We start from the raw sequence: 24,822 nt of genomic DNA, 5'->3' as shown, positions 1-24,822 counted from the left end.
TCTCTGCGTGGCCCTGCATGTGTTGTCTTAAAAAACAAGTTGTAATGGCCTGAGCTGCTTTTCCGTCATCTCTAAAGTAATGTGGTGGGATTAGGGTAAATTGGAAGGCCCAGGCCATGCCTCAGTTTGTATATATGGCTCCCAGGTTCTGGGGGCACCTTTAGGGTCTGAACAGTTAATGTTGTCGTGGGCTGGTGGTTTGTTTTCTGATGGGCCATCTAAGTATATGCTGGAGTCAGCTACGTGAGTGCAAAATAACTCAGAGTAATTGTGCTGCCATTCATGTCGCTTTCATCGTGCTTGATCAGTAGAACAGCGAAAGTACATCTAAGTGCCAACCCCAGAAGAGCCTGGAGGAGGTCACCATACATGCCCCGTTCTGCTTCTGAAACCCTGTGCTTTCTCATTCAGCGTCAGCATTAGGCTCCGTCTGTGCCACGGCTGTGTGCGCCGTGAGGGACCATCAAGGGTTTCCTTTTCCCTCTTGGTCTTTTCTCTTTGCTGCATGTCAACATTCCACTGTTTCAGACAAGACTGGTTCTCCACGGAATTATCCAGGCACCTTTTTTGGAGACTAGTTGATCCACGTGTGTGTGTGTGTGTGTGTGTGTGTGTGTGTGTGTGTGTGTGTATGTATTTATGGATTATGTCATATTAGATTAATCTGTATATTTGTCCTTACTCAAATACCACATTCTCTGACCATTATAGATTCATGCTAAGTCTCCAAATCAGGTTCTCCAACTTTGTTACTTTTCCGTCCAGCACTGTTTTGGCTAGTCTAGTTTCTCTGCTTTTCTGTATAAATTTTAGAATCAGCTTGTCAGTTCCTATAGTTCCCTCAGAACCACTGAGTCTGTATGTCTGTTTGGGGAGAAATGACATCTTAACATGACCCATGAGCACTGTATATGTCTCCCTTTATTTAGGGATTAAATTGAGGTCTCTGATTCCTCTTCATCTGGCGTGGGTAGCAGCTGCTTTCTCTCGTTCCTGGATTTGGTACCTTGTGTCTTCTCTCATTTGTCTCCTAGATGGTCTCAGAAGAGACTCATCAGTGTATTTTTTTTTTTTTTTTGAAGATTTTAGTTATGTATTTAAGATAGAGTGAGAAAGAGAGAGAGCGAGTTGGGGGCAGAGAGAGAGGGAGAAGCAGGCTTCCCGCTGAGCAGGGAGCCTGATGTGGGCCTCGATCCCAGGACCCTGGGATCATGACCTGAGCTGAAGGCAGCCGCTTCACCAACTGAGCCCCCCAGGTGCCCCCTGGATGCTCTCACTTTAACCTGTGAGTGTCTTTACGTTTAAAGTGGATTTCTTGTCGACGGCATGTAGTGGAATTTTCTTTTTTAATTCAGGCTGACGATCTCTGCTTTTTCATTGAGATGTTTAGACTATTTACCTTTAATGCAGTTATCAAGGTGATTTAGTTTAAATCTGCTATCTTCCCGATTGCTTTCTATTTGCCTCGTTTGTTGTTCCTTTTTCTCTACTGCTTTTGGATTGAAGTTTTGTTCTGTTTTTATGACTCCATTTATTTCCGCAGTTGATTTTTAACTTTATCTCTTAATTTTTTAGTGATTGCTTTAGGGTTTATAATATTCACCTTTAACTCATCATTGTCTACCTTCAAACAGTATTCTATCACTTAACATACAGTGAGGGAACATAGATTTCATATTTCTGTTCCCCCATCCTTATGCTATTACTGTCACACATTTTACTTCTATGTGTTATAAACCTCAAAATAATACATTTTTTATTTCTGCTTTAAAAAGTCAGATATTTTGGGCCCCCTGGGGTGTTGCAGTGGGTTAAGCATCTGACTCTTAGTTTCGGCTCAGGTCATGGTCTCAGGGTCACGGGATCGAGCCCTGTGTTGGGCTCCGTGCTCGGCAGGGAGTCTGCTTATACACTCTCTCCCTCCTCTGCGCCCCCACCCCCGGCTTGTCTTTGTACGCACACACTCTTTCTCGCTCTCCCTCAAAGAAATCCTTAAAAAAAAAAGAACTCTTGTTTAAAAAATAAAAAATAATACAAATAAGAAGATACTTTAAGAAAGGTTTTAAAGTGAGAAAGCGGCATCTCTTCCTTTGCTCTCATACTTACCGTTCCTGGTGGTTTTTGTTCCTGTGCGTAAGTGAGGTGTCGTCCTGCTACCATCTTGCTTCAGCCTGAAGAACTCCAGAACATTTCTTGCCTCGCGGTCTCCTGCTGGAGGCTTTGGTCGGTGTGTCCTACCAAACCAAAAAAAATATTTATTTTGACTTTATCTTTGAAAGATGACTTTGCCACATACAAAATTCTAGGCCAAGAGTCTCTTCTTTGAGTCCTGTAAGGTTTTTGATCCATTTTCTTGTGGTTTACATGGTTACAGCTGCAGCGTTTGCTGTCGTTCTCTGTTGTCTTCAAATGCGTCTTTTTTCCCTCTGGCTGCTTTTAAGAACTGCTCCTTAGTCACCTAGTCACTTAGGGTTAGCATTTTGTTGAGGATTTGCCTCGACATGAGTTTCTTGTTTCTTCTTCTTGGGGGTTATTGAGCTCCTTGGTCTGTTGATTTACGGTTTCCATCAGATTCAGAAATGTTTGAGCGACTGTCTTCAGATAGTCGTTTTGCCCCCAACAGGACGCATGCGCCAGCACCCAGTAGGATGCCAGGCGCGGGGAGCCAGAAGGTCCCCAGGCCTCTGTGAGCTCCGGGAGTTGTTCGTCTCCCTCTCTTGGGCGGTGCGCTCCCGTGCGTGCAGCTCCTGCTCGCCAGAGCCTCGCCACGAAGCTCGTGCGGCTGTCTGGAGAGGCCCCCACAGCCTCTGTGTCCCTGTGCCTCTCCCTTCTTCGTGACATTCTGGCCCCTAAATTCTAGCTGCCTTGACTTCCCCAGACTCACCTTTTTTCTCATCAGTTCACTGAGACTACCGGACTCTGCGTCTCATTCTGGTCCCCGTTCTGCCCCTGGAAGTGGTCTTGGGAAAGCCAGGCTTTTGGAGGGGTCCTCTGGCTCTTGTCCCTTCTGTCAGGGTCCTAGTCTGCACTGCCGGTCGCCTCCTGTCTGCAAACCACGGTCTCACGTGCGCTTCAGTGTCCGGTTGCTTGAGATGGGAGCCAGTCCCGTCTGTCTCCGCTTGCTTGGGAGTGGAAGCTCTGCCTGTGCGCCGGTGAAGAAGTGCCCGTAGCACTTGGAGATGGCCGGTTTGCGCACAGCAGCGGGAATGTGAATCGTGTCTCTGGTTGCCTGGTGGCTGGGTGGCCCAGTGCCACTTTGGCACTTACCTGCAAACCAGCCGTAGGGGTCACAGCCGAGGCTGAAGCGGGGCTGTCTGTGTTGGGGTCTGCGGCTCTTCCTTCAGTAAGGTGCGCCATGGGGGAAGAGACGTGGCCGCCGGGAGCGTTAACTGTCCATGCCTTTGTCTTCCTGCCTGCCTGCACGCCGCAGTGAAGGATTACCAGCTGGTGCAGAAGGGGCAGGAGTGCAGCGGCTCTCAGGCCCAGCTGAGCCAGTACGCCCAGCACTTGGCCTTCATCGCCAGTCACCTTCTGCAGACCAGCGTGGACAGCCACTGTCCTGAGGCTGTGGAAGCGACCTGGGTCCTGTCCCTGGCCCTCAAAGGACTCTACAAAACGCTGAAGGTAACGGTGACCTTCTTCCCCTTGCTGATGAGCCACTGTGATGGGACGTCTGTGGGGCTCGTACTGCAGGCAGGTGCCGTCTAATCACAATGGACAGCTCACCAAAGGCTCTGGATTATTTTTGGGAGTGGTTGAGGTCTTGCACGAGGATAACTAAGGAGGAAACAGAATTTTCCCAGTAGTTGGCTCTTTATATTTTTTTAGTACTATTTCATGGAACCACATGTTTGCCTGATGGCATGTGACCTTGGAAGGCGGGAGGAAACCGGATGGGACAGTTTCGCACTTCCCTCTGAGCCAGGGCAAGAGGGAGGGGAGGACAGAGGGGCCCGGCTTGCTAGGGGACTTGGAGCGACAGGCTTGATGGTTGGGGCGGGAGGAGCTGGGTGATGGTAGCTGGCACACAGACCAGAAGCCGTGACCTGTGGGGAAGATAGTTCTTCTGCTAGCTGAGGGGTCTGATGGGAGGAAAGCGATCACTTTTTAGGACGATGTTCCCCAAAGAAGTAGCCATGAAAGAAGGGTTTCCTTGTAAAAGTTGGTGACTCCCTGGACTTGGGCAGAACTGCCCAGGAGGCCACAGGAGGACTGAGGCAGCACAAGGGGCCCACACGGATGGCAGCTCTGGGCCCGCCCTGAGTGCTCTTGCTGAGGGGACCGAGGCCACGCAGCTGCTGTTTGTTGCCTCTGAGGCACTTACACAATCTGTTCTTGTTTTAGTTGTTTAGTTATAGTAGCAAAGAGAAAACAAACTCCCCGAGGGCACAGACCATTTCTGTCTGTTTTCATGACTGTTGGTTGAGCGCGAGGAGCCACGTGGAACTCCGTGGCACTGACCTCGAGAGGTGGGGCTTGCAGTCTGGCCTCCCAGAGAGCCACACAGGCCCGCGAGGAGGAGGACTGCCAAGTCAGAAACAGCCTGTCTGGGCGCCTGGGTGGCTCAGTGGGTTAAGCCGCTGCCTTCGGCTCAGGTCATGATCTCAGGGTCCTGGGATCGAGTCCCGCATCAGGCTCTCTGCTCAGCAGGGAGCCTGCTTCCCTCTCTCTCCCTCTCTCTCTCTCTCTCTCTCTGCCTGCCTCTCCATCTACTTGTGATCTCTCTCTGTCAAATAAATAAATAAAATCTTAAAAAAAAAAAAAAAAAAAAAAAGAAACAGCCTGTCTGAGGAGGTGGAGTATGAGGCGGTAGATGAGGAGTCTGCGCAGGGCGATGCACGTGGGGAGAGCCTCGGGAGTCAGGCCCGGGAGCAGGCGAGGCTGTCAGCGACAGCAGGAGCACCTCTGGGCCTTCAGGATCCTGTGCAAGAGGCGTGTGAGGCCAGAGAACCGGGCAGGCCGTCTGCGGCGCCCCGTCTGCCAGGAGTCGGGATGTAGGATGTGGTCTGACAAGCGCTGGGGAGGGTCGTTCATGTAGGACAAAGCCCACGGTGTCCTGGGCTCCAGAAAGGCTTGCCAGGGCTGAGTTGGGGAGTGGACGGGCTCAGGTTGGGGCTGAGGTTCAGGGTGTCATCCTTCCTGCGACTCTGGAATTTTCCCCATGCGGTGACCTTGGGCCACAGGCTGAGCGCGGGCTCCGAAAGAGCCTTGCTTCTCCTCGCGGGGACTGTGCCTTCTGCCTGGGAGGCGGCTGCGGGTCATTGCCCTTCTGTTTGGCAGGCTCACGGTTTCGAAGAGACTCACGCGACCTTCCTTCAGACGGATTTGCTGAAGCTGCTGGTGAAAAAGTGCAGCAAAGGGACCGGTTTCAGTAAAACGTGGCTCCTGCGGGACCTGGAGGTACGGGTGTGCTGCCCGAGGCAGGCCTCCTGCTTGGGAGCGACCCCGGAAGTAGCCGCGACGGGCTCTGCCCTGAGCTCGCCCGTTCTGGGCAGGCGTTAGAACCGTGTCTTGGGTTTGCGTCCCCTGCTGGAAACAGGGATATGACAGCTGTCCTCCCTGTCAGGGAGAGGATGCATTTGCTGTTTGTTCAGAGAACACTGGAGGACAAATAGTTTACGGAAACACGCGGCTGACCGTTACCTCACGGTGATAAAATGTGTCCTGGAATTATTATTTCCCTTTGACACTCCTTTGAGCTAAAATCTGTTTTTGAGTTTGTCCTTGGTTATGTTTATTTTATGTAGCATTTTAGTCCATCATTTTCATCTGACTGCATCGCTTCTGGGCCGCAGATTTTTCTCGGTGGGATCGCTGAGGTTCCGTGTCGAGTGCGTGTACCGCGTGCTGGCCTTGGGTCCAGGAGAGGCTGCTGCCACGCGCAGGGAGGGCAGCCGGCCGCACTCTGTCACACGGAGGCCGGTGTGCAAAGAGCCCGTCCTCTGGCGACCCGCGAGACCTTGGCCAGCTTTGGGGAAATGGTGCTGAAATATAGTATGGGAAAGCCCGGACAGCATCTGGGCTCTCATTCTGAGGAAAACCTTTTACATTTTAAAGTAAAATTTAATTTTTTTTATCATTCAAATAATAGAACTACATTGCAGAAAATGTGAAATATAGAAAAGGAAGAAAACTTCAAATTCCGCCCCATGAACACAACCACCATTAATATTTTCTGTACGGCCTTATTCTAGTTGTTTCCGTTGGCGTCGCTGGCACACGTGTAAACACAGATGGCGCCGTGTGTGTGGCACTCAGATGCCGTGGTCCTGTGCGGCGGCTGCTTCCCTGAGTCGCTGGGTGGTTTCATGACCCCAGCGTAGCAGCTGCCAGGGACACACGAAGGTGGACGTCAGCTTCATCGAGCATAACGGGCTCGACGTTACTCCTGAAAGGGGAGCTGCTGGCTGAGGCACAGTCAGCAGACGTTGTTCTAGCTCCTTTCCCTCACCAAAACGTGTTCTCCCGGTGATCCTAGCCTAGGTCGTCCGCGCCAAGGCGCGTGTATTAGCATGTCTTCGATTACAGGCAAATGGAGCACATTCTCATGTTTTTTGTTACTAATTTTACTTTCTTTTTGAGAATGCTTGCATCTGTTAAAAAAGTTAGGTCGAATACCTTGTACCATTTGAGGGTTAAAGATCAGTGTGACGTTCTCATCCACGGAACCCGCAGCCTTGTCCTGCCTGGTTTTCTGTCTGTAGATTCTGTCCATCATGCTGTACTCCTCAAAGGAGAGCCACACCTTGGCCGAGCACACAGCCCTGGAGCGAGACGAGCGAGGGGACCCCGAGGACGAGGTGGAGGGCATGGTCAGCAGCCCCACCGAGCCGGAGCAGAAGAAGCTGGACCCTCTGGAGAGCCTGGACGAGCCCACCCGAATATGTTTTTTGGTGAGTTCTGGGGCCATGCGGAAACCATGGGGTGGGTTCTCTTGGGCTCGCACCGAGTGTTTGCCTCCATGTGAAAGTGCCTCAGTCTGACGTGCTGAGAGGTCATTTCCTGAAGACTCAGTCTGAACTGTGCAGAATCGATCCGGAGTGGAGACATCCTCACGGCCGTCGTTTTTAAGCTCTTTGGCCCTACAGCATTGGATTGTCTCTCTCGTGACACGAGCACAAGCAGTTTTGCTTGTCCCTCGAGCTCTTCGCAGCCGGGCGTCCCCTGTGACTTCCGAGATGCATTCTCTGATGTCCCCTGGGGATACTCGCTTCATGGAACATGGACTGCAGGGAGGAGAGGCAGAGAGTGGGGCGGGGGTCAGAGGAGCAGGCGCGTGTCTGGCCCGCAGTGCCGGTGGCCGGAGTTGCATGCGTGGCAGTGGCTCCGGCAGTGGGTGGGGGTGTGGACGTTAGCATGGTGTGCCCTGCTGTGCCGTGTGTTTTCCTGTGAATTCATGATCGCAGAGCAGATTCCGCAGTCTGTCTCTTAGGGTTGATGATTCAGAAATTACACCCTGTGGTAACTTGAGAAAATAACTCTTTTATCCCTTTTGAGCCCCGTCTCTCCTGTGCTTCCTCCCATGGCCTCCAGATGGCGCACGACGCGCTCCGTGCCCCTCTGCACGTCCTCCGGGCCATCTACGAGCTGCAGATGAAAAGGACCGACTCCTTCTTCCTGGAGGTTCAGAAGAGGTGAGGGGTGCAGAGCTGCGGTGGACATGTAGCCAGCGGGGGAAGCGCGGGGGCAGAGCTTGGGGCGGGCAGGGCCGTGATGGCCTCCCGCCAGCGCGCCCTGGGCAGACTCGGGCCAGGCTGGCCCCTGGACCTGGTTCTCAGTTCTTTGTGCAGTGCTGTGAACACCGGCCCCGCCCCGCTACGTGCGTCCTCTCTGAGCCGTGCTGCGTGTCCCTCTGGGAGTGGACATCGAGCGGACGCCAAGGCTTCTCCCATACGTCGTCCTGGGCCCTGCGGCCAGAGTGCTGTTTGCACGTTATCTTCTTGGATTTCCCCAAGGGTTATCACCAAGTTAACAACACTCCCTCCTCTGGGCCGGGAAGCTCAGCCTGGTGCTTGGGCCCAGCTCCCGAATGTTGTGGACCGTCACTGGCCACAGCTCATCTCCCCCTGTCGTGTGCTTGTTTTGACTTCTAACTTACATGCAGCTCCAATTCAACTTTTCTTTGAAAAGCTGTTTTTCTGTACTTCTCGTACGTTGCCTCAAATCCTTTGTGAAATAAAGGAGGGCACAGTCTAAGCAGCTGTGACTAAGACACCCGGAAACAGTGGGTCAAGGAAGATAGAATTGTTTCTCCTCTTGGGACCGTCCAGGGCGGTTAGGCAGCTCTGCTCTGTGAAGGACCCTGTTTCCCCAAGGGTATTGTCTTCCTGCGCGTTGTCACCCATACCCCCGGCCCTGTGTTCCAGCCCGGGGAGCGGAGGAGAGTAGAGGGAGGAGGATACCCTCAACCCAGCTGCTTGAGGGAAGGTTCACTGACCTTCTGTGGCTGAGGACCTAGTTGTATCACGCTGTCTAGCTGAGGAGGGGCTGGGTATCCCGCTGAGGCTTCCAGGAGCTCTGTTTCTGAGATCCCGAGGGACAGTTGGCGTCCTCTGCCCCCAGGGCGTACGTGCATGTCTGCGTGCCCGAGTCAGTGAGTGCTGCGCATCTGGGTTGCAGACTACGGGGCGATAATGTCACTGCAGAGCAGTAACAGGACAGCAGCGCGGAGCGGCCTTTCCGCCAGGCTTCGCTGTGGGCCGAGCTCTTCGCTTTCTGTGATGTGTGTGCCCAGCCTTGTGCCCCTTCTCCCCAGGTTCGACGGGGACGAGCTCACCACGGACGAAAGGATTCGGACCCTGGCTCAGAGGTGGCAGCCCAGCGGGGGTCTGAGGCTGGAGGAGCAGAGTGCCAAAGCCGTGGACACAGACATGATTATCCTACCATGCTTGGTGTGTGGCCTTCACCTTGAACGCGAAACGCCCGCCCCTGGACCCTGCCCCCACCCTGTGCTGAGGGGCAGGCTGTGGTAACGGTGGTCTTGGGTTTGCAGGCCCGGCCCGCACGCTGTGAGCAGGCCACGGCCGAGTCGAACCCCGTGAGCCAGAAGCTCATCGCCAGCACGGAGAGCGAGTTGCGGCAGAGCTACGCCAAGCAGCGGCGCAGCAAGAGTGCCGCCCTCCTGCACAAGGAGCTGAACGTCAAGAGCAAGCGGGCTGCCCGCGACTACCTGTTCCGCGTCAATGAGGCTACGGCCGTGCTGTACGCCCGCCACGTGCTGGCCTCCTTGCTCGCTGAGTGGCCGGGCCACGTGCCAGTGAGTGAGGACACCCTGGAGCTCAGCGGCCCGGCCCACATGACCTACATCCTGGACATGTTCATGCAGCTAGAAGAAAAGCATCAGTGGGAAAAGGTGATTGTTAGCAGGCCAGGTTGGGCACCGCCCACGTCGTTCCTCCTCGGCCCCCGTCCCCACGTTTGAACCTGCTTCCTCCGGCGGGGGCCTCCCTGGAGGGGGTCACCTGTGGCGGCGTGCGGCTTCCCAACACCTGTGAGGGCAGCAGAGACCAGGCGGGGGTGCGGCGGACCTGGTGTGCGGAGGGTGCTTGACACTGTGATCCCCGGAGCCTGACTGTGCGCTTGGCCTGGCCTGTCTCTTCTCGTCTAGTGCCAGGTCCAAGGGACACTGGGAATTACGGCTGAATGGCCTGTCCCCGTGGTACAGGGAGTGTCCAAGGGAGTTTGGGGCTTATTTCTGGAGTGTCTGCCCCGGGGTGTTGCACCTCTCACAGCATGACCTGGGTGGGTTCTGTCTTGAGGAAGTGCAGTCAGAGGCCCCAACCTTCAGAAGGCAGCTGTGGGCTCTGCAGCCTAACCCCACGTTCCAGTCTGCTTTTCCAGGCCCCTGGTTCTATTTTTTTCTTCTTTTTAAGATCTTATTTATTTATTTGACAGACAGAGGTCACAAGTAGGCAGAGAGGCAGGCAGAGAGAGAGGGGGAAGCAGGCTCCCCGCTGAGCAGAGAGCCCGATGCGGGGCTCGATCCCAGGACCCCGGGATCACGACCCGAGCTGAAGGCAGAGGCTTTACCCACTGAGCCACCCAGGCGCCCCTGGTTCTATTCTTAAGTCAAATCTCCAACGTTGTCTTTGAGAATAGGGCTAGGGTGGCAATTCCCAGGGTGAATGCACCCAGAGGAGCCACACAGCAGAACACAGCCAGGTCTGGGCGGGGTGGGAAGGGCGGCCCGGGGAAGGCATGGGCGCCGCCTCCGGCTGAGCTACCATGTTTCGTCACCCCCTTCCAGCTTCCAAGGGCAAAGATCTTGAGTCACAAGTCACTACTTGCCGCCTTTTTCATCCCTGTCCCCTTGGCACCCCCACACATGGTGTACCCTCCTGCACGCTCATGCGCACACATGGTGCACCCTCACACATGCACACACACGGTGTCCCCTCACACACACACACACACACGCATGCCCTGCAGGGGGACTCCTCAGGAAGCAAGTTCACTTCTTGTCTCTTGTTTGCCTGTAAGAACACCCCTGGTCTCCGAGTCCCCTAGGTCTGCTCCCAGCCGCATAGCCTCAGAGGAGCTGGCCGCTTTGCTGCAGCTGTTCCCCATTTGGAAGTGCCTCCCCCATCCTTGCCCCACGGAGCCCTCAGTTCCATGCCTCCTTGGCCCACGTCCCCTTGTCCGGTCCTTGTTTCTCTGTGCGTCCCTCCCCTGCTTGGCTTGGGACTCTAAGGGCCCGGGACCACCTCTGATGGGTTCTGGTGGCTTCTCAGCATGCCCAGAAGTAGGGTTTCCAGGGCAGACTGAGGCGGAGGCGTCCCGGTCCCCGTGGTAAGAGGTGGCTGGAGGAGTGGGCTCCAGGGGTGGGGCTGGGACCAGGGGGAAGCCAGCGCCTTTGTGGGCCTCGGGTTGGAACGGACGTGTCCTTCCTCCTGCCCCTGGGCTCTGACGCTCCATGCCTCACGTCCTGCCAGATTCTGCGGAAGGTGCTCCAGGGCTGCCGAGGGAGCATGCTGGGGACCATGGCCCTGGCTGCCTGCCAGTTCATGGAGGAGCCCGGCATGGAGGTGCAAGTCAGGGAATCGAAACACCCCTATAACAATAACACCAACTTCGAGGTATGTCTGGGGCACCCGGCAAGCCGGACTGCGAGGGCTGCTGAGAACCTTCTCTGCGCCGGCGGTGGCTGCCTCCCCCGTGCAGCACTCGCTCTAAGCGGCCGTCTGCCTCCCCAGAACCTGGGAGGCCCCGCACCCCAGTCTTCTGACCTGGGGGGAGGAGTTCACTTCTCCTGTGGCGAGGTCCTCGCAGAGAATCCCCAGCATCTTGGACAGTGGGTCCGCGTGGGGGCCTGGGCTTGGTCCCGGCTGCACTGCCTCCCGATGATGTGGCCACGCTGTGGAGGACCCCGCCCTTCGTCTCATTACCCAGGCGTGTGCTCCCCATCCCCCTTGTCTTAGAGGTGCTGGACAGGGCACCACAGGAGCCCTCAGGAATGACAGAAGTGTCCCTCCCCAGGACAAAGTCCACATCCCTGGTGCCATCTACCTGTCGGTCAAATTCGACCCACAGTGCAGCACAGAGGAGGGCTGTGACGAGCTGGCCATGGCCAGCAGTAGCGACTTCCAGCAGGACCGACACACCTTCAGCGGGTCGCAGCAGAAGTGGAAGGATTTTGAGCTCCCAGGTAGTGACTGTGTCCTCGCTCCGCTAGACTTTCCACGCGGAGCATTGAAACTCAGTCCTAGGAAGAAGGATGTTGTGGGAGGGCGTCACCCCGGGTTCAGCCTTCTTCCTCAGGAGCGTGGGACTTCCTGTGGCTGCCACGTCCTGAGCTGTTTCTGACTCTTGTGTGGCCAGGAGACACTCTGTACTACCGCTTCACCTCGGACATGAGCAACACGGAGTGGGGCTACAAATTCACTGTGACGGCGGGACACCTGGGGCGGTTCCAGACAGGTGTGTGCGCTCCTCTCGCCATCCTCAAGCTCTTCTGGGTGGGACCCTCTGGGATGTCACTGATGTTTGTTAAAGTCAAGGCAGGCACTTTTCTCTGCGACTTGCACACACGTCACTGAGTGTGCTGGGGCAGCCAGTGGTCGGCGTGAGTGGATAGATGGAAGAGCCACCTGTGGGGCCTGCAGAAGACACTTCTTAGATTTCACAGGGCATGTTGTAAAAAGGAGAAACTGAAATGTCCCATGTAGCTCTTATAAAAGGCATCATTTGGGCAACATTTGAATGGTCATAGTCGTTTTGGTCTGTTTATGAAAACTCAAGCAGCTCGTGTTTCTAAAATGTTTGTGTTTTGTGGGTGTGGGCCAGGGTTCGAGATTTTGAAGCAGATGCTATCAGAAGAAAGAGTCGTTCCGCACCTGCCCCTGGCCAAAATTTGGGAGTGGCTGGTGGGTGTGGCTTGTCGCCAGACTGGGCATCAGCGGTTGAAAGCCATCCACCTGCTCCTGAGGATTGTCCGATGCTGCACCCACAGGTGAGCTGCCCTCTGTGGGTCCTGTGTGGGGGGGGAGCCGCGCTGTGAGGACCTCCTCCCATGCTGGGGCTCGTCGCTTCTCTGTCCATGCTGTCTGATGGAAAGAAGCTTCTGATTTTAATAGCTTCCGGTTCTTCACCAATCTTTTTTTTTTTTTTTTTAACAAGAGTGCTTTTGTTGTCCTGTTTAGGAAGTGTTCGCTGTGCTCTGTCTTGGGGTCGCGACATTATTTCCTGTGTTCTCCAAGCTCGTTGTCTCTGTCACATCTAGCTTACGTTCCACATGGAATGCTTTCTGTGCATGATGTCCGGTGTCGGGTCGGGATTAGTCATTGGGCTTGAGTCTCTGCCCAACCCCAAAGACCACCTTTCCCTCACATCACTCCAGCGGGTCACCTTTGTCCCCAAGAAGGTGTCCACATACCTGTGCATCTGTGTCTGGTCTCCTGTGTAGCCCCAGTCTGTTTGGTTCCTCCTGCTGGGGCCACTTTAGTGCTGTATCACTGACAAAATTGTAATATATCTGAAGCGTAGAAGGGGCTGGTTTCACGGATGTCCACACTGTGAAAGGTCCCTCGTCGGGCTAGTCAACGCACCGAACACCTCATGTGGTTGCCTCTGTCGTGTGGGATGGCCCCGGGGTCTCCCCTCTTGCTGAAACTGGCTTTTCAGCAAATTTCTGTTAAATGATGCAGTGCTGGACGCCACTGTCAGCTGTCATCACCATGTTGTGTGTTAGACCCTCAGACCTCATTCATCTCACAGCTGGAGCGTTTGCTGGCTGGCCTTTCCCGGCCTCCCTTACCCCCCGCCCCTAGCGACTACCATTCTGCTCTCCGTGTTGACAAGTTTGATTGGTTGGTTTTGGTTTCCATGTGGAGGTAAGATCACCCAGGGTTTGTCTTTCTTGGGCTTATTCTACCAAGCCTAATGCCGTCCAGGCCCATCCGTGTTGTTGCGAACGGCGGGGTCTCCTTCATCTTATGGCTGAAGAATGGTCTGTTGTGCGTGTAGGTGCACCATGTTGGTTGTATCCACTCTTCCCTCAGGAGACACTGTGTGTTTCCATACCTTGGCTGTTGAGAATGTTAGTGTGCAGGCATCTTTGAGGTAATGATTCGTGGGTTTTGGCTGTAAACCCAGGAGTGGGATTGCTGGATTGTTCAGTAGTTGTGGTTTTAATGACTCGAGGAGCCGCCATCTTGGTCTCCACAGTGGCCGCAGCCACATGCGTCCCCACCAGCGACGCACCAGGGTTCTCCTTTCTCCGTGTCCTCCCTAACAGCTGTCGTTGCCTGTCTTTTCGATGATAGCCGTCCTCAGACATGCGAAGCAATATCTCGTTCTGGCTTCAATTTGCATTTTCCTGATGATGAGTGATGTGAGCCCCTATCTTCTCATGTGTTTCTTGGCCATCTGCACATCTTCTTTGCGAAAATGTCTGTTCAGGTCCTAGGACCATATTTTAATTGGGTTCTTTGGGTTCATTTGAAATCGAGTTGTATGAGTTCCTTGTGTGTTTTGGATATTAACCACTTATTGGATGTGGTTTACGAGTACTTTCTCCCATTCGGTAGATCGCCTTTTCATTTGTTGATGGTTTCCTTTGCTTCGCAGAAACTTTCTAGTTTGATGTAGTCCCACTTATTCTTGCTTTTGGTCAAATTAAAAAAAAACTCGTTGCCAAGACCAATGCCAAGGAGCTTAGCCTTTCTGTTTTCTTGTAGGAGTTTTGCCCCTGGAGGTCTCTCATTCAGGTCTTTAATCACTTTTGAATTGATTCTGTGTGTGGTGTGAGAGAGGGATCCAGCCTCGTGCTCTTGCTTGAGGCTGTCCGGCTTGTCCCACACATTTGGTGAGGAGACCGTCCTTTCCTTATTGCGTATTCTTGGCACCTTTGTCAGAATTAATGGGCCGTATACGCCTGCTTGTACTTCTGGGCTCCCTGTCCTGTTCATCAGTCTTTCTGCCTGTTTTTGTTCCGGTGCCGTACGGTTTGGATTACCGTAGCTCTGTATTAGGGTTGGAAATCGGAGCGTGAGGCCTCCGGGTTTGCTCTGATGATTGGTTCAAGTACTCAGGGCCTCCTGTAGTTCCACATGGACTTTACGGCTGTTTTCCTGTTTCTGTGAAATGCTGTGGGGATTTGTATGGGGCTCCGTGGACTCTGTGTCTCGCTGTGGGCGGCAGCCGTTGGCACCGGTGGTGATCTGGCCGTGACCACGGATCATGCTTTACACTTCACTGTGTTTTCTGTAGTTTCTCTCAGCATTCCACAGTTTGCCGTGGACAGACCGTTTTTACCTCTTTGTTAATATTTATTTCTAAATGTTTTATTCTTTTTTATCCCATTGTAAATGGGCTTGTTTCCTAATACTCCTTCTGATAGTTCGTCGCTAGTGTGTAGAAATGCAGCGGGTCTTTCCGCCTTGGCTTCTGCCCTGCGACTTCACTGCATCTTCTAGTGCTAATGTTGCTTCTGTGGGGCCTTTGGGGTCTCTGGCTAGGCTGCCGTCTGCACCCGGTCTGTTGTACGTCTGTTCCAATGCAGATGCCTTCTCGTGTCTGTTTCTGCCTCTTCGCTCCGGCCAGAACTTCCGGTACCTCGGAGTGTCCCTGAGCCACATGCTTCTGTTCATACACACAGGCACACGCCTCCTCTCGCCGGATGGGGTTTTAGCTCTTTGTGGCACTGAGCCCCTGACCCACAGCCGTGAAGTCCTGGTGCCTGTCCCCCGCAGCCCCTGTGGCCCGCTCTGGGGCACGTCTCACAGGGCTCCATGTAGGCAGCCTGCACAATGCTCCCTTCGGTTTATCCCTAGGTGGTTGATGGTTTTGATGCTGTTGTAACTGTTGTTCCAGAATTCTTATTTCTTACTGTTTCTGTTCACATATAATTAATTTCTATGTATTTCCTGTGTGCAGGGACTGTTCTCTGTTTGTTAACTTTAAGTGTACATGTGGATTATTCAGAACACAGTCATGCTCTCGGCAAAGAAGGGGTTTTAATTCTTCCTCTCGGTCCTTAGAAGCTTCCCCCCACCCTTTTGCAGTCGTCAGGACCTTCCACAGAGTACTGAACAGACGTGGGGATTATAGATGCGTCACCTTGCTCCTCAGCTTGGAGGGCAGGTGTTGGCAACCAAGCCACACGCGTCCTCCACACACTCACAGCCCTGCCTGTTGGGGTTCAGTGTCCCTCTCCAGCATTTCCTTTTTGAGAGAGCGAGGGAGAGGGAGCATGTGGTTGGGGGCAGGGGGCGGGTGTGCAGAGGGATCCTGAGCAGCCTCCATGCCCAGTGCAGAGCCTGAAGGGGGCGCTCCACCTTGCAGCCCCCGGATCATGAGGAGAGCAAAAATCAGGAGTCAGATGCTTGTGCGGCTGAGCCACTCGGCCCCTCCCCAGACACCCCAGACAACCCCAGGGTCCCAGTCAGAGTGGACAGATGATGCCGCAGCAGCAGGGCCTCTGCGTAGTCTGACAGAAAGGGGCTCTCCGAGCCGGGGGGCGGTCGGCCGCTGCCAGCGGCGGGGTGAGGGGGTAAGCAGACTGTGGTTGCTGTTGTTACTGGGTCCCTGTGTGTGGAGGTTGCTTTGCCTGCAGGGGCTCAGTTCTGTTCCTGTGAGAGCTGCTTGCACCGAGAAGTGCCCGGTTGAGTGATAGGTTTGAAACTGTCTTCAGACGGCGGGGCCCTTCCTGGCCACGTTGTGGGGGCGCTCGCATGGTCGCTGGCCTTCCTCAGTCCTGGGGCGAGACTGCACAGGCAGAGGGGAAGGCAGCCCCGGGGCGGGGTGGGGGTATGAGCCACACAGGTGCATGGACGTCCCTCCCAGTGGTGACTCGGAAGGTCTGCAGAGCTGTCTCCAGAAATCAACCGTGCGTTCCCCTTGCTCTGCAGGAAGACTTACTGTTCTGGGAGAAAGTCGGACTTAAAGAGGAAAAACCAAAATTTAAGATTATGAATGCATAAAGTCATGTAGTGAGGCCCAGAATATTATTTGCTTCATTAACTTTTCTTCTCTGAAGGAGGTTGAAGTGGAATGAAAAGCACATCTTACCCCTGAGTCGGAAACGTCCGTCTCTCACCCGAGGCCTCTGGAATTACAAGGGCTCTGGCAGAGCTCCCTCGTTAGCCCATTTCTTGTGTTTTATGAGCCTAAGATTGGAATATTGGTTATCACCATCTTTTAAATCTTCTCTTGTGCTCTGTTGAAGCAACAAATGTTGCAGAAAATCTAGGAAATTTGGGGTGCCTGGGTGGCTCAGTCAGTGAAGTGTCTGCCTTCAGCTCAGCTCATGATCCCAGAGTCCTGGGATCGCGTCCCATGTCCAGCTCCCTGCTCGGCAGGGACCCTGCTTCTCCCTCCCCTCTGCTTGCCGCTCCTTCTGCTCGTGCACGCGCTCCCTCTCTCTCTTTCTACCTCTCAAATAAATAAAATCTTTTAAAAAAAGAAAATCTAGGGAACCGACAAGGACAGCCATGGAAAACATTTTCTGTGTTTGTTCACTGTTGCTTTTGACACGGGCACACGATACTGTACACGCAGTTGGGTTTAGTTTTCTTTTGTACGCGTGGTTTTACGTGTTGCTTTTTTTCACGTAACGTCCATCTCGAGGGTTTCCCGCCGCCGTGGGAGGTTCTTCACGACGCCCAGTTTAAAGACGGGTGTGATTGACGTGACGGCTCCAGGGTCTCCCGCTTCCGGGGGTTCTGCCCCTTTCCCTCTCTGCTGCTGGGGAATATTTTGGGGGATGGTAGTGACTTTGCTGGATGTGGGGGTCCGTCAGCTGGCTTCTGTCTCCCGTCCGCCACTGCCCCCGCAGTGACCTCTGTGACCTTGCGCTGCTGAAGCCACTGTGGCAGCTCTTCACGCACATGGAGTACAGCCGGCTGGAGGACGTGACGCAGCCCGGCATCCTGCTGCCCCTGCACCGCGCCCTCACCGAGCTGTTCTTTGTCACGGAGAACCGTGCCCAGGTGAGGTCCTGCTGGTGCTTCCTCGCTGCCCCTGGGCGGGGGTGTGGCCTGAAGTCCAGGTCCTTGCCTCTGTGTGCCCTCCCCCGGGGAGACCTAGAGTCAAGGAGGGAGGAAGTGCTTTCTGTTAGTCCTTGACAGTAGGGAATCCTGGAAAATGAAATGGGTGGGTTCTTCTTCCTCTGCGAGCAGAGTGGGTGGCGGAATGTAGACGAAAGGCCTTTCAGAATTCCTTAGCTTACCTTCATTTTCTCATGAGGAAACGGACCCAGAGCACCCCTGCAACCAGGTGTGGGGTTCCTCCCGGTCCAGCCCCATCCGCCACTCCGGAGGGAGGGCCTGCCGTGAGGTGCCCGGAGGAGCGAGACTTTGTGGCTGCAGGCGGGTGTCCCCTGGGTGCTAGACCACTGACGCTGTGTCTCTTCCGTTCCCCAGGAGCTCGGCCTGCTGCAGGATTACCTGCTGGCCTTAACCACGGACGACCACCTTCTCCGCTGCGCGGCACAGGTACCCTCTCCCTGCCGGAACCAGCCCCCCTCCGGCCCCCAGGGTTCACACGGAGCTCTGTCCCCGCCCTGTCGCTTCCCTCTGTGTCTGAGAGCTGTTGGGCCCATTTGTCGGAGTGGCTCACGTAAGACCGTGGGCCTGGAGAGGCCAGCAAGATGCCGGCCAGAATTTGTGTCTGAAACCAAACAGCTGGTGCCTTAACTGGAGCGTTGGGCTGAGGGCTCTGTAGTTCGATTTCAGGCACTTTCGGATGTGACTTTCTCCCGTGGCAGAAGAGCCCCTGAGGTTTGGGCCCAGGGTCCTTCACACTTCGAAATTACTGAGGATCCCCAAAAGCTTATGCTGGTGGGTTCTACACAAACACCAGCTCGTTTTAAGAAATAACAAACTCATTCCATGTTAATGTGAATAACACATTCTGTGAGAAACAGCTGTATTTTCCAAAATACAATCATTCTTGAGGCAGATGGTGGTGATTTGCGTCTGCCAGGGCTGGCGCCCCAGCCGCCTCTGGGGGACTCCGCGGTGCCCTTGGTAGCATGAGGGGGAGAAGGCAGAATAACGTCCTACCCTCACTGCGACGGTGTTTGTCACAGCGCAGACTCCCTGAGAAGGTCTCGGGAACCCCAGGCCCAGACCACACGTTGACAGCCTTAGACTCACGGCGCCCTCGCGTACCCTCCAGCTTGTGGCCCAGTCCTCTGGTGCTGGGCAGATGGGGCGCTGCGCTTAGACGAGCGGGAGGTTCAGCCAGGGTCGTGTGGAGTGGGCATCGCTTCCTGGCAAGTCCGCTTTGTGAACACGTGGTCCCCTTGCCGGGAAGACGCAGGAATCCCCCTTCAACTAAGACGCATTCGCAAACATTCTCCAGAGACCCACAGGCAGAGTAGAAACCCCCTCCCCTCCTCACAGACCCCTGCCCGCCCTGCCACCACTGCCCCTGGTTTCCTGACACACAGCGACAACTTGAGACATGACCTGTGGCACCATGAGCTCCGTGTTGTGTACCCGTGGGCGCCTCCCTCTTGCCTGTCCCCATGTCCCGTCTCCTCGCCTGTGGCTCGTGCTGAGCCTCCCCACGGCGTGTCCTCTGTGCCGGACCAGTACTCTGCCTCCTCCTCCCCTAGCCGCCCCCATTCTTGCTGCGCGGAACTCACACCGTGGCCTCGGCCTGGCTCCAGTGTACCCCTTCCTGGCACCCTACCACGCTTGGCCTAGCACTGTTCGTTTCTCCCCTTCTGCTCCTCTGTGCTCTTCCCTTTCTCTGAAGAGCTTGCCCAGATGCCCTGCGGCCCGTGTCCTCCGGGCCCACTGAGCCCACCAGCATCGCACCTGCCCCTCTCTCGGGGTAGTAGTCATGTTTCTGCCCTGTGTTTGCAGCTCTCATGGAGTCTTGAGCGACTCTGTCTCTCACTCTGGGCTGGTGCCCCGGGTGAGGGCACCGCATCTGGCTGTCTCTGCTCCCCCGCCGATCCCCGGTGCTCAGCCGAGGGTCTTATCCAGTCCACACTTAATGAATGAGCACAGACTGGTTCTCCCTCCACAGGCTCTGCAGAACATTGCTGCCATCAGCCTGGCCATCAACTACCCAAACAAGGTGACCGGCCTCTGGAACGTCGAGTGCTAGCCTTTGCCGTGGCCTGCACAGAACGGGGGCGTCTGTCCACAAGCGCTCACGCAGACATCTGAACTCATTCAGGAAAACGCCCGGCCCCCCTTGAGCTCCCACTCCCACTCCGAGCAGGATGCCAGGCAGCCTGCGACCGAGCAGCAGCCGCGTCACACACTCGCGCCGGCACAACCGCGGCGTGTGGGAGCGAGTGCCACAGGGCTGCTCAGAGGGTCAGCCCAGGAAGAGCTGAAGAAGCCTCTCCGGAAAGGGTTCTGTCTCTGGAGCTGCTGCACTTGGCCTTCCCGTGAAGCCGGAGTTGGCCCCGAGCTGCCTTCCTCAGCAGGACCTGGAGCGGCGGCCTGGCCTGGGAGCTCTTCTTGCGCTCTTGCTTCTGGAGACTGGGCAGCGCCAACCAAAGCCGGGGAGAGCTCGTCCTGGCCACCTGCTGGTGCCCACATGGCTGTCTCACGGAAGTCCTCAGTGAGCATGTGTCCGTGTTCACAGCCTGTGGGCCGCCCGTGGGCATCGCGCTCGCTCCGACTCCCCGCACGTCTGCGTTTCATTATTTTCTCCTGTTTCAGTTTCCGCCTGACATTCTCAGAACAGAACCATGTGACTCCCTTGCGAGGCCTCCAGGGGGCCCGATGGAAGTCATCCAGGAGACACGCTGCTCATGGGAAAGCTTCTGTACTTAAAGACTCGAAGTGTTATCAGATGGATCTTATTTTAGAAGTAAAAAGAAAAAAAAACCCAAACCAAAAACCAAACAGAGGATATATGATGATTTTATTTCTTCTCCGAGGTCCCAGTAGTCCGTCGCTTTGACCCCTGGGACTCTGTGTGCTTGCCTGGCTGTCGGTCCGCTGTCATGGCATCTGTTTGAGCGAATGCCATTTCCGCTCTCCCTTTTAGGATGCCGGTCTCTCCCTGAAGTGCTGAAGACTCTCCTTCCAAAGCCAGGCTCTGGAGTGTGAGGCTGGGAGGGCATGTGGGCCGTGGACGAGCTTCTGTGGGACTTGTTGGCGTGAAGAGCGCCTCAGGCCATTTCAGGATGGCGTGTGGGCCGGAGTGCATCCCCCAACACGGGGCCCACGGAAGGCTCCTCGCAGCCAGGGCCATGCTGAGCGGGTCGGCACCAGCATGTGACCGCTGTCTGCGGGCGCCTGGGTGGGAAGGGCTCAAGGCTGCAGGTCTCAGGAGGGTCTTCCTGCAGAAGCACTTCTGCGTCAGTGGGACGAGGGGTGGCGGCTCCTGCAGCCAGCCCTAGAGCTCGGTTCTCAGGTCCCCAAGCTGCACGAGGAGCCATCCTGGGAGGGGCCGTCCAAAGGAGACAGGGTCGGGGGGTAGGTCCTGAGACTTGGTGACCTCAGGCCCGAGGCCCTGGGCCCGCTCTGGTCCCCCACGGTGTCGGGATACAAGCAGGCGGGCCCTGTGGCGCAGTAGAAACCCGTTCTCGGCTTCCACTCTGCCTGCCGCCCCAGAGAAGTCCCCGCGTCCGTACCGCCCAGACCTGGCGGGTCTCGCAGGGCAGAGGGAGGTCACAGAGCCGGTGGTAGGGCCCCAGCTCTGCTGAGGGGGGGCCTGGAAGAGAGGACCGTGCGTCACCACTTCACCTCGCTGCCATCCACAGCCCTCGTGACCTGGACCGCCTGACCAGGCCAGACAGCCAGGGCGGGGCACGCCTGGGGGGAGCAGGTCCACCAACTTGGCTCTCTGTCCCCAGGAGGCCGAATTTGTCAACGCTGGCCTCTGCCCGCTGCTGTCTGCCCTCGCCCTGGCTGTCCTGGTCTCTCTGCCCACCCTGCACAGAGCGGGCCCGGATCCCGCTTGGCACACAGCTGCTGCTCTCCCCTGCTCGCCGCCCCACGCCGGCCGCCCTGCATCGCACCCGCGTAGGCTCCCGACGCCTCCAAGACCAGCCTCCCTTTGATCCTTCCCGGAGGCAGGCTTGCCAGGCAGGAGCTAAAAGCGGCGAGAATAAAGGTGTCGCGAAAACATGTGCCTGATCCATAAAGAGATTCCGACCCAAACCCTATAGATTGTACGAACGGACATCGCTCGCACTGGGAGGGGTGACTTGTTTTCATCACCGTTTTTAATTTGTTTTCTTACGGGTTTACGATTTTGAATTTTTCTTATTTGTTTGAAAGAAAGAATTTTGATTATATCAAGCTGAGTGAGTTCAGCCTGTAAAAAGGATGTTAAGTTGTGGGTAAATGTGCAAATGAAGAGAAATATATTATACAAATTCTATATAAAAACAGTACAGCTGTGTGTGGGGTGTTTTCCTCCTTGCCTTGCCTTTTCCCCTGTCTCTCCCAAGCCCAACGGGCTGGAATCGCTGGGATCACGAGGCCTCGGAGTTGGCGGGAATCCTGGACAGGGACCGTGTTGCTCCTGCACCACCGGCTGTCGGGAGGTCTGCCGCCACATGGTGTCCCCCAGGTCGTCCTCAACGGCCGGACGTGGCCCCAGGCCCTGCACAGCTCGCGGTGAGACAGGGCTCCGGTCCAGGCTGCTGCTCCTCCCGGCCCGCCTCTGTCTAAATGTGGGGCCGCCGCCTGCCCGTCTGGGGTCTTGGCTTCCCCCCACCTCCCCAGTCTTGCTGGTGTCTCTAGTTTGCCACTCACTGTTCTCCCTTCTCTCCGGGAGCCGACTCCTGGGAATCAGGGAGACATTCCTGTGGGGGCTGGACATCACGGACCTTCAGGGCCCATTTGCCGCAGCCAGAAGCATCTGACACGTCTTCCCAGAGCCCCGCACAGCCTTGGGGAATCAGCCCTCCGTATCCCCTGAGGCCAGAGCGAGGCTCGGCAGAACGGGGTGCCCCTGCCCCCGCGGCCCCCATCTTGGCTCTCTCCTTCCTCACTGTGTCACTTTGCTCTGAAGTTGGTCCAGGGCCCTCCTGAGCCCCACGCTGTGCTGCGGTTGGACGCGGAGAGTAGGAGCAGAGGCGTCGAAAGTCATGCTGAAGGTCATCCGCTGACAGCAACCCAGGAGTGAAGAGCCGAAGGCCTCAGAGGCGATTTGAAGTGGAGCCTTGAGAGTGAAGGGAAACAACCAGCCTCCTGCTGTGATTTAGTCATGCTGGCCTCGTCCCCTCTTTTCTGTTTGCCAGGAACTTAGGGCAGGAAAAAAATACTTCAGCACAATTTTTCTCACTTTTAAACTATATCATAAAAAATATATCAGAAACCCCAGGATATGTCTTGTTCTTTTTCACCTTTGCCATGCATACCTACTGTTACTGTTCCTGTTTCTGGCCACCAGAAGTTTAGAAAGGTCAGGGTCTAGAACTCCGATGTCGGGGAAGATTTGGGGCATCGCTGCTTTGGGCAAGTTACCAGTACATGAGGAAAAGCTTAGAAATTTGTTCCTCTAAGTGCCACTAGAAGAAAGACCTCAATTTAGAAGCAGGCACACTAAGGAACCAGCAAGAAGACCCTGAGAGACTCTTAACTGTGAGAAACCCATTGAGGGTGGCTGGAGGGGAGAAGTTGGGGGCTGGGGCAACTGGGTGGTAGGCACGGAGGGGGCACGTGATGTGATGAGCACTGGGTGGTACACGCAACTGATTAATCACGGACCTCTACCTCTGAAACAAATGATACACTTTATGTTAAGTGATTGAATTTAAATAAAATAAGTAAAAAAAGAACCTGCTAGAAAGATATATAAAAATAATGACCATTTTTATGGAATGTTGGCAAAATCCAAATGGAATATAAAGGGATATGCTCTTATTTTTCTGTCTCAAAGCCTGGAATGTAAAGAAAAGAGCATGCCAAAATTGGAATGTAGGTTTGCAAAGTGTTAAAAAAAATTACTGATTTGGGGGAAAGACAGCACATTTCAGCCAGGAATCCATGATTAAAATTCTCCAGTAAATCCCTCCCAGCTGAAAAAAATAATTTTTTAAAGGTTTATTTGTGTGGATACACCAGTTTTTTTTTTTAAAGATTTTATTTATTTATTTGACAGAGATCACAAGTAGGCAGAGAGGCAGGCAGAGAGAGAGAGGAGGAAGCGGACTCCCTGCTGAGCAGAGAGCCTAATGCGGGACTCAATCCCAGAACCCTGGGATCACGACCTGAGCTGAAGGCAGAGGCTCAACCCACTGAGCCACCCAGGCACCCCAAGTTGTTGTTTTTTTAATCAAGTATTATTGATGGTTTAGTTTCAAGTGTACAGTGTAATAATTCAACAATTCTGTCTATTTCTCAGTACTCTTCAAGAGAAGTGCACTCTTAATTGCATTGTGGCTTGAAACCAGCCACAGACTGTCCATGACTAATGTTCCAGACACAGTGGATTGAGAGAATATGGGGGGAGGTCCCATTTGGCCCATAGTTGCCCACACCCCAGATCTGCAACATGATGGATGATGGGGGAGAGGGCTCTTCCTTTCCAGTGACAGAGTGGAAGGACACTGGGATCTATCCTGCCTGACCCTGGGTCCTGCACTGGAAAGGATACAAAGCTGATAGTGAGATTGACCAACAGTTAAGGCCTCAGGACCCCACCTCCCCCAACCAGTTTCTCTGTTGGCCTTGAGCTTCCATAACACGTTTGTCTGTGGTTGAATTCCATGTAGGCATTCTTTGGCTGAGTAAGGCCCTGTTACCAGGAGGTATATCTTGCGGGTTATATCCCACACAGGTGGTCATCTTGTTCAGGCCAAGACCATGAGCACATTGCGGGTGCTCCTGAGTTAGCAGAAGATCTAGCATGTGGGGGCTTCAGGACGAGTCTGCTTCAGCCCTCAGCAATGGTAAGGAACACCTGGCTTCCTGGGCCCTCTGTGGCACTGGCACGGGCCCCGCCTAGGCCACTTCTGCAGTCGTGATGGAAAAGCCCCTGGCTTGGGTGGCCCACCCCATCCTTGGCTCTGCAGGCTGAGACCCGAGGTTCCTCCCACCTCATCGGCTGGGACCAGGTGACATGCCCATGGATGAGCCAATCCCTGGAGGCAGGGAGTGGAGCTGTGGAGATTGGCACAAGTTGTTAGGACCTCTGTTGTAATGACTTTTCTACTGGCCATGCGGGCAAGATCTTCTGGGACACATCTGTTAATAAAATGAATATTAATTTCTGATAGTAACTGGGTCCAAGGTGCTGGCTTAGCACCTAGTACCTCAGTCTCAGGACCTCGGTGCTACTGTACTGCTCTGCAGAGACAATGGCTGAGAATGAGCAAAGTGGATGGAAACGGGTATGGAGTGCACAAGGGAAGGTGTGTGTGTGTGTGTGTGTGTGTGTGTGTGTGTGTGTGTGTGTGTG

The 24,822-nt window shown here is 54.8% G+C and overlaps 1 protein-coding gene across 3 annotated transcripts in view; it reads left to right on the top strand.

The window, feature by feature from the left end:
- LOC111161221 (zinc finger ZZ-type and EF-hand domain containing 1) overlaps positions 1–21,804 on the top strand; it is a 98,393-nt gene extending 76,589 nt beyond the window's left edge. For 2 of the 3 annotated variants that reach the window (XM_022524811.1, XM_022524810.1), the window contains exons 43-55: positions 3,431–3,624; positions 5,281–5,400; positions 6,705–6,893; positions 7,534–7,634; positions 8,756–8,891; positions 8,993–9,352; positions 10,932–11,075; positions 11,476–11,644; positions 11,818–11,916; positions 12,283–12,448; positions 17,273–17,426; positions 17,859–17,930; positions 19,477–21,804. In XM_022524811.1, coding sequence (XP_022380519.1) covers positions 3,431–3,624; positions 5,281–5,400; positions 6,705–6,893; positions 7,534–7,634; positions 8,756–8,891; positions 8,993–9,352; positions 10,932–11,075; positions 11,476–11,644; positions 11,818–11,916; positions 12,283–12,448; positions 17,273–17,426; positions 17,859–17,930; positions 19,477–19,557 — 1,985 coding nt within the window. In that variant the 3' untranslated portion in view covers positions 19,558–21,804. Of the gene's footprint in view, positions 1–3,430; positions 3,625–5,280; positions 5,401–6,704; positions 6,894–7,497; positions 7,635–8,755; positions 8,892–8,992; positions 9,353–10,931; positions 11,076–11,475; positions 11,645–11,817; positions 11,917–12,282; positions 12,449–17,272; positions 17,427–17,858; positions 17,931–19,476 lie in introns of all 3 variants that reach the window. The other variant, XM_022524809.1, reaches the window with a different exon arrangement.
- The last annotated feature ends 3,018 nt before the right edge of the window (positions 21,805–24,822 follow it).

Source organism: Enhydra lutris, unplaced genomic scaffold (assembly GCF_002288905.1).
Source record: "Enhydra lutris kenyoni isolate GAN:26980312 unplaced genomic scaffold, ASM228890v2 scaffoldscaffold82, whole genome shotgun sequence".
NCBI classification, from domain to species: Eukaryota; Metazoa; Chordata; class Mammalia; order Carnivora; family Mustelidae; genus Enhydra; species Enhydra lutris.
The sequence above is the reverse complement of the archived record's forward strand: the minus strand, read 5'-3'. Positions and strand labels throughout refer to the sequence as shown.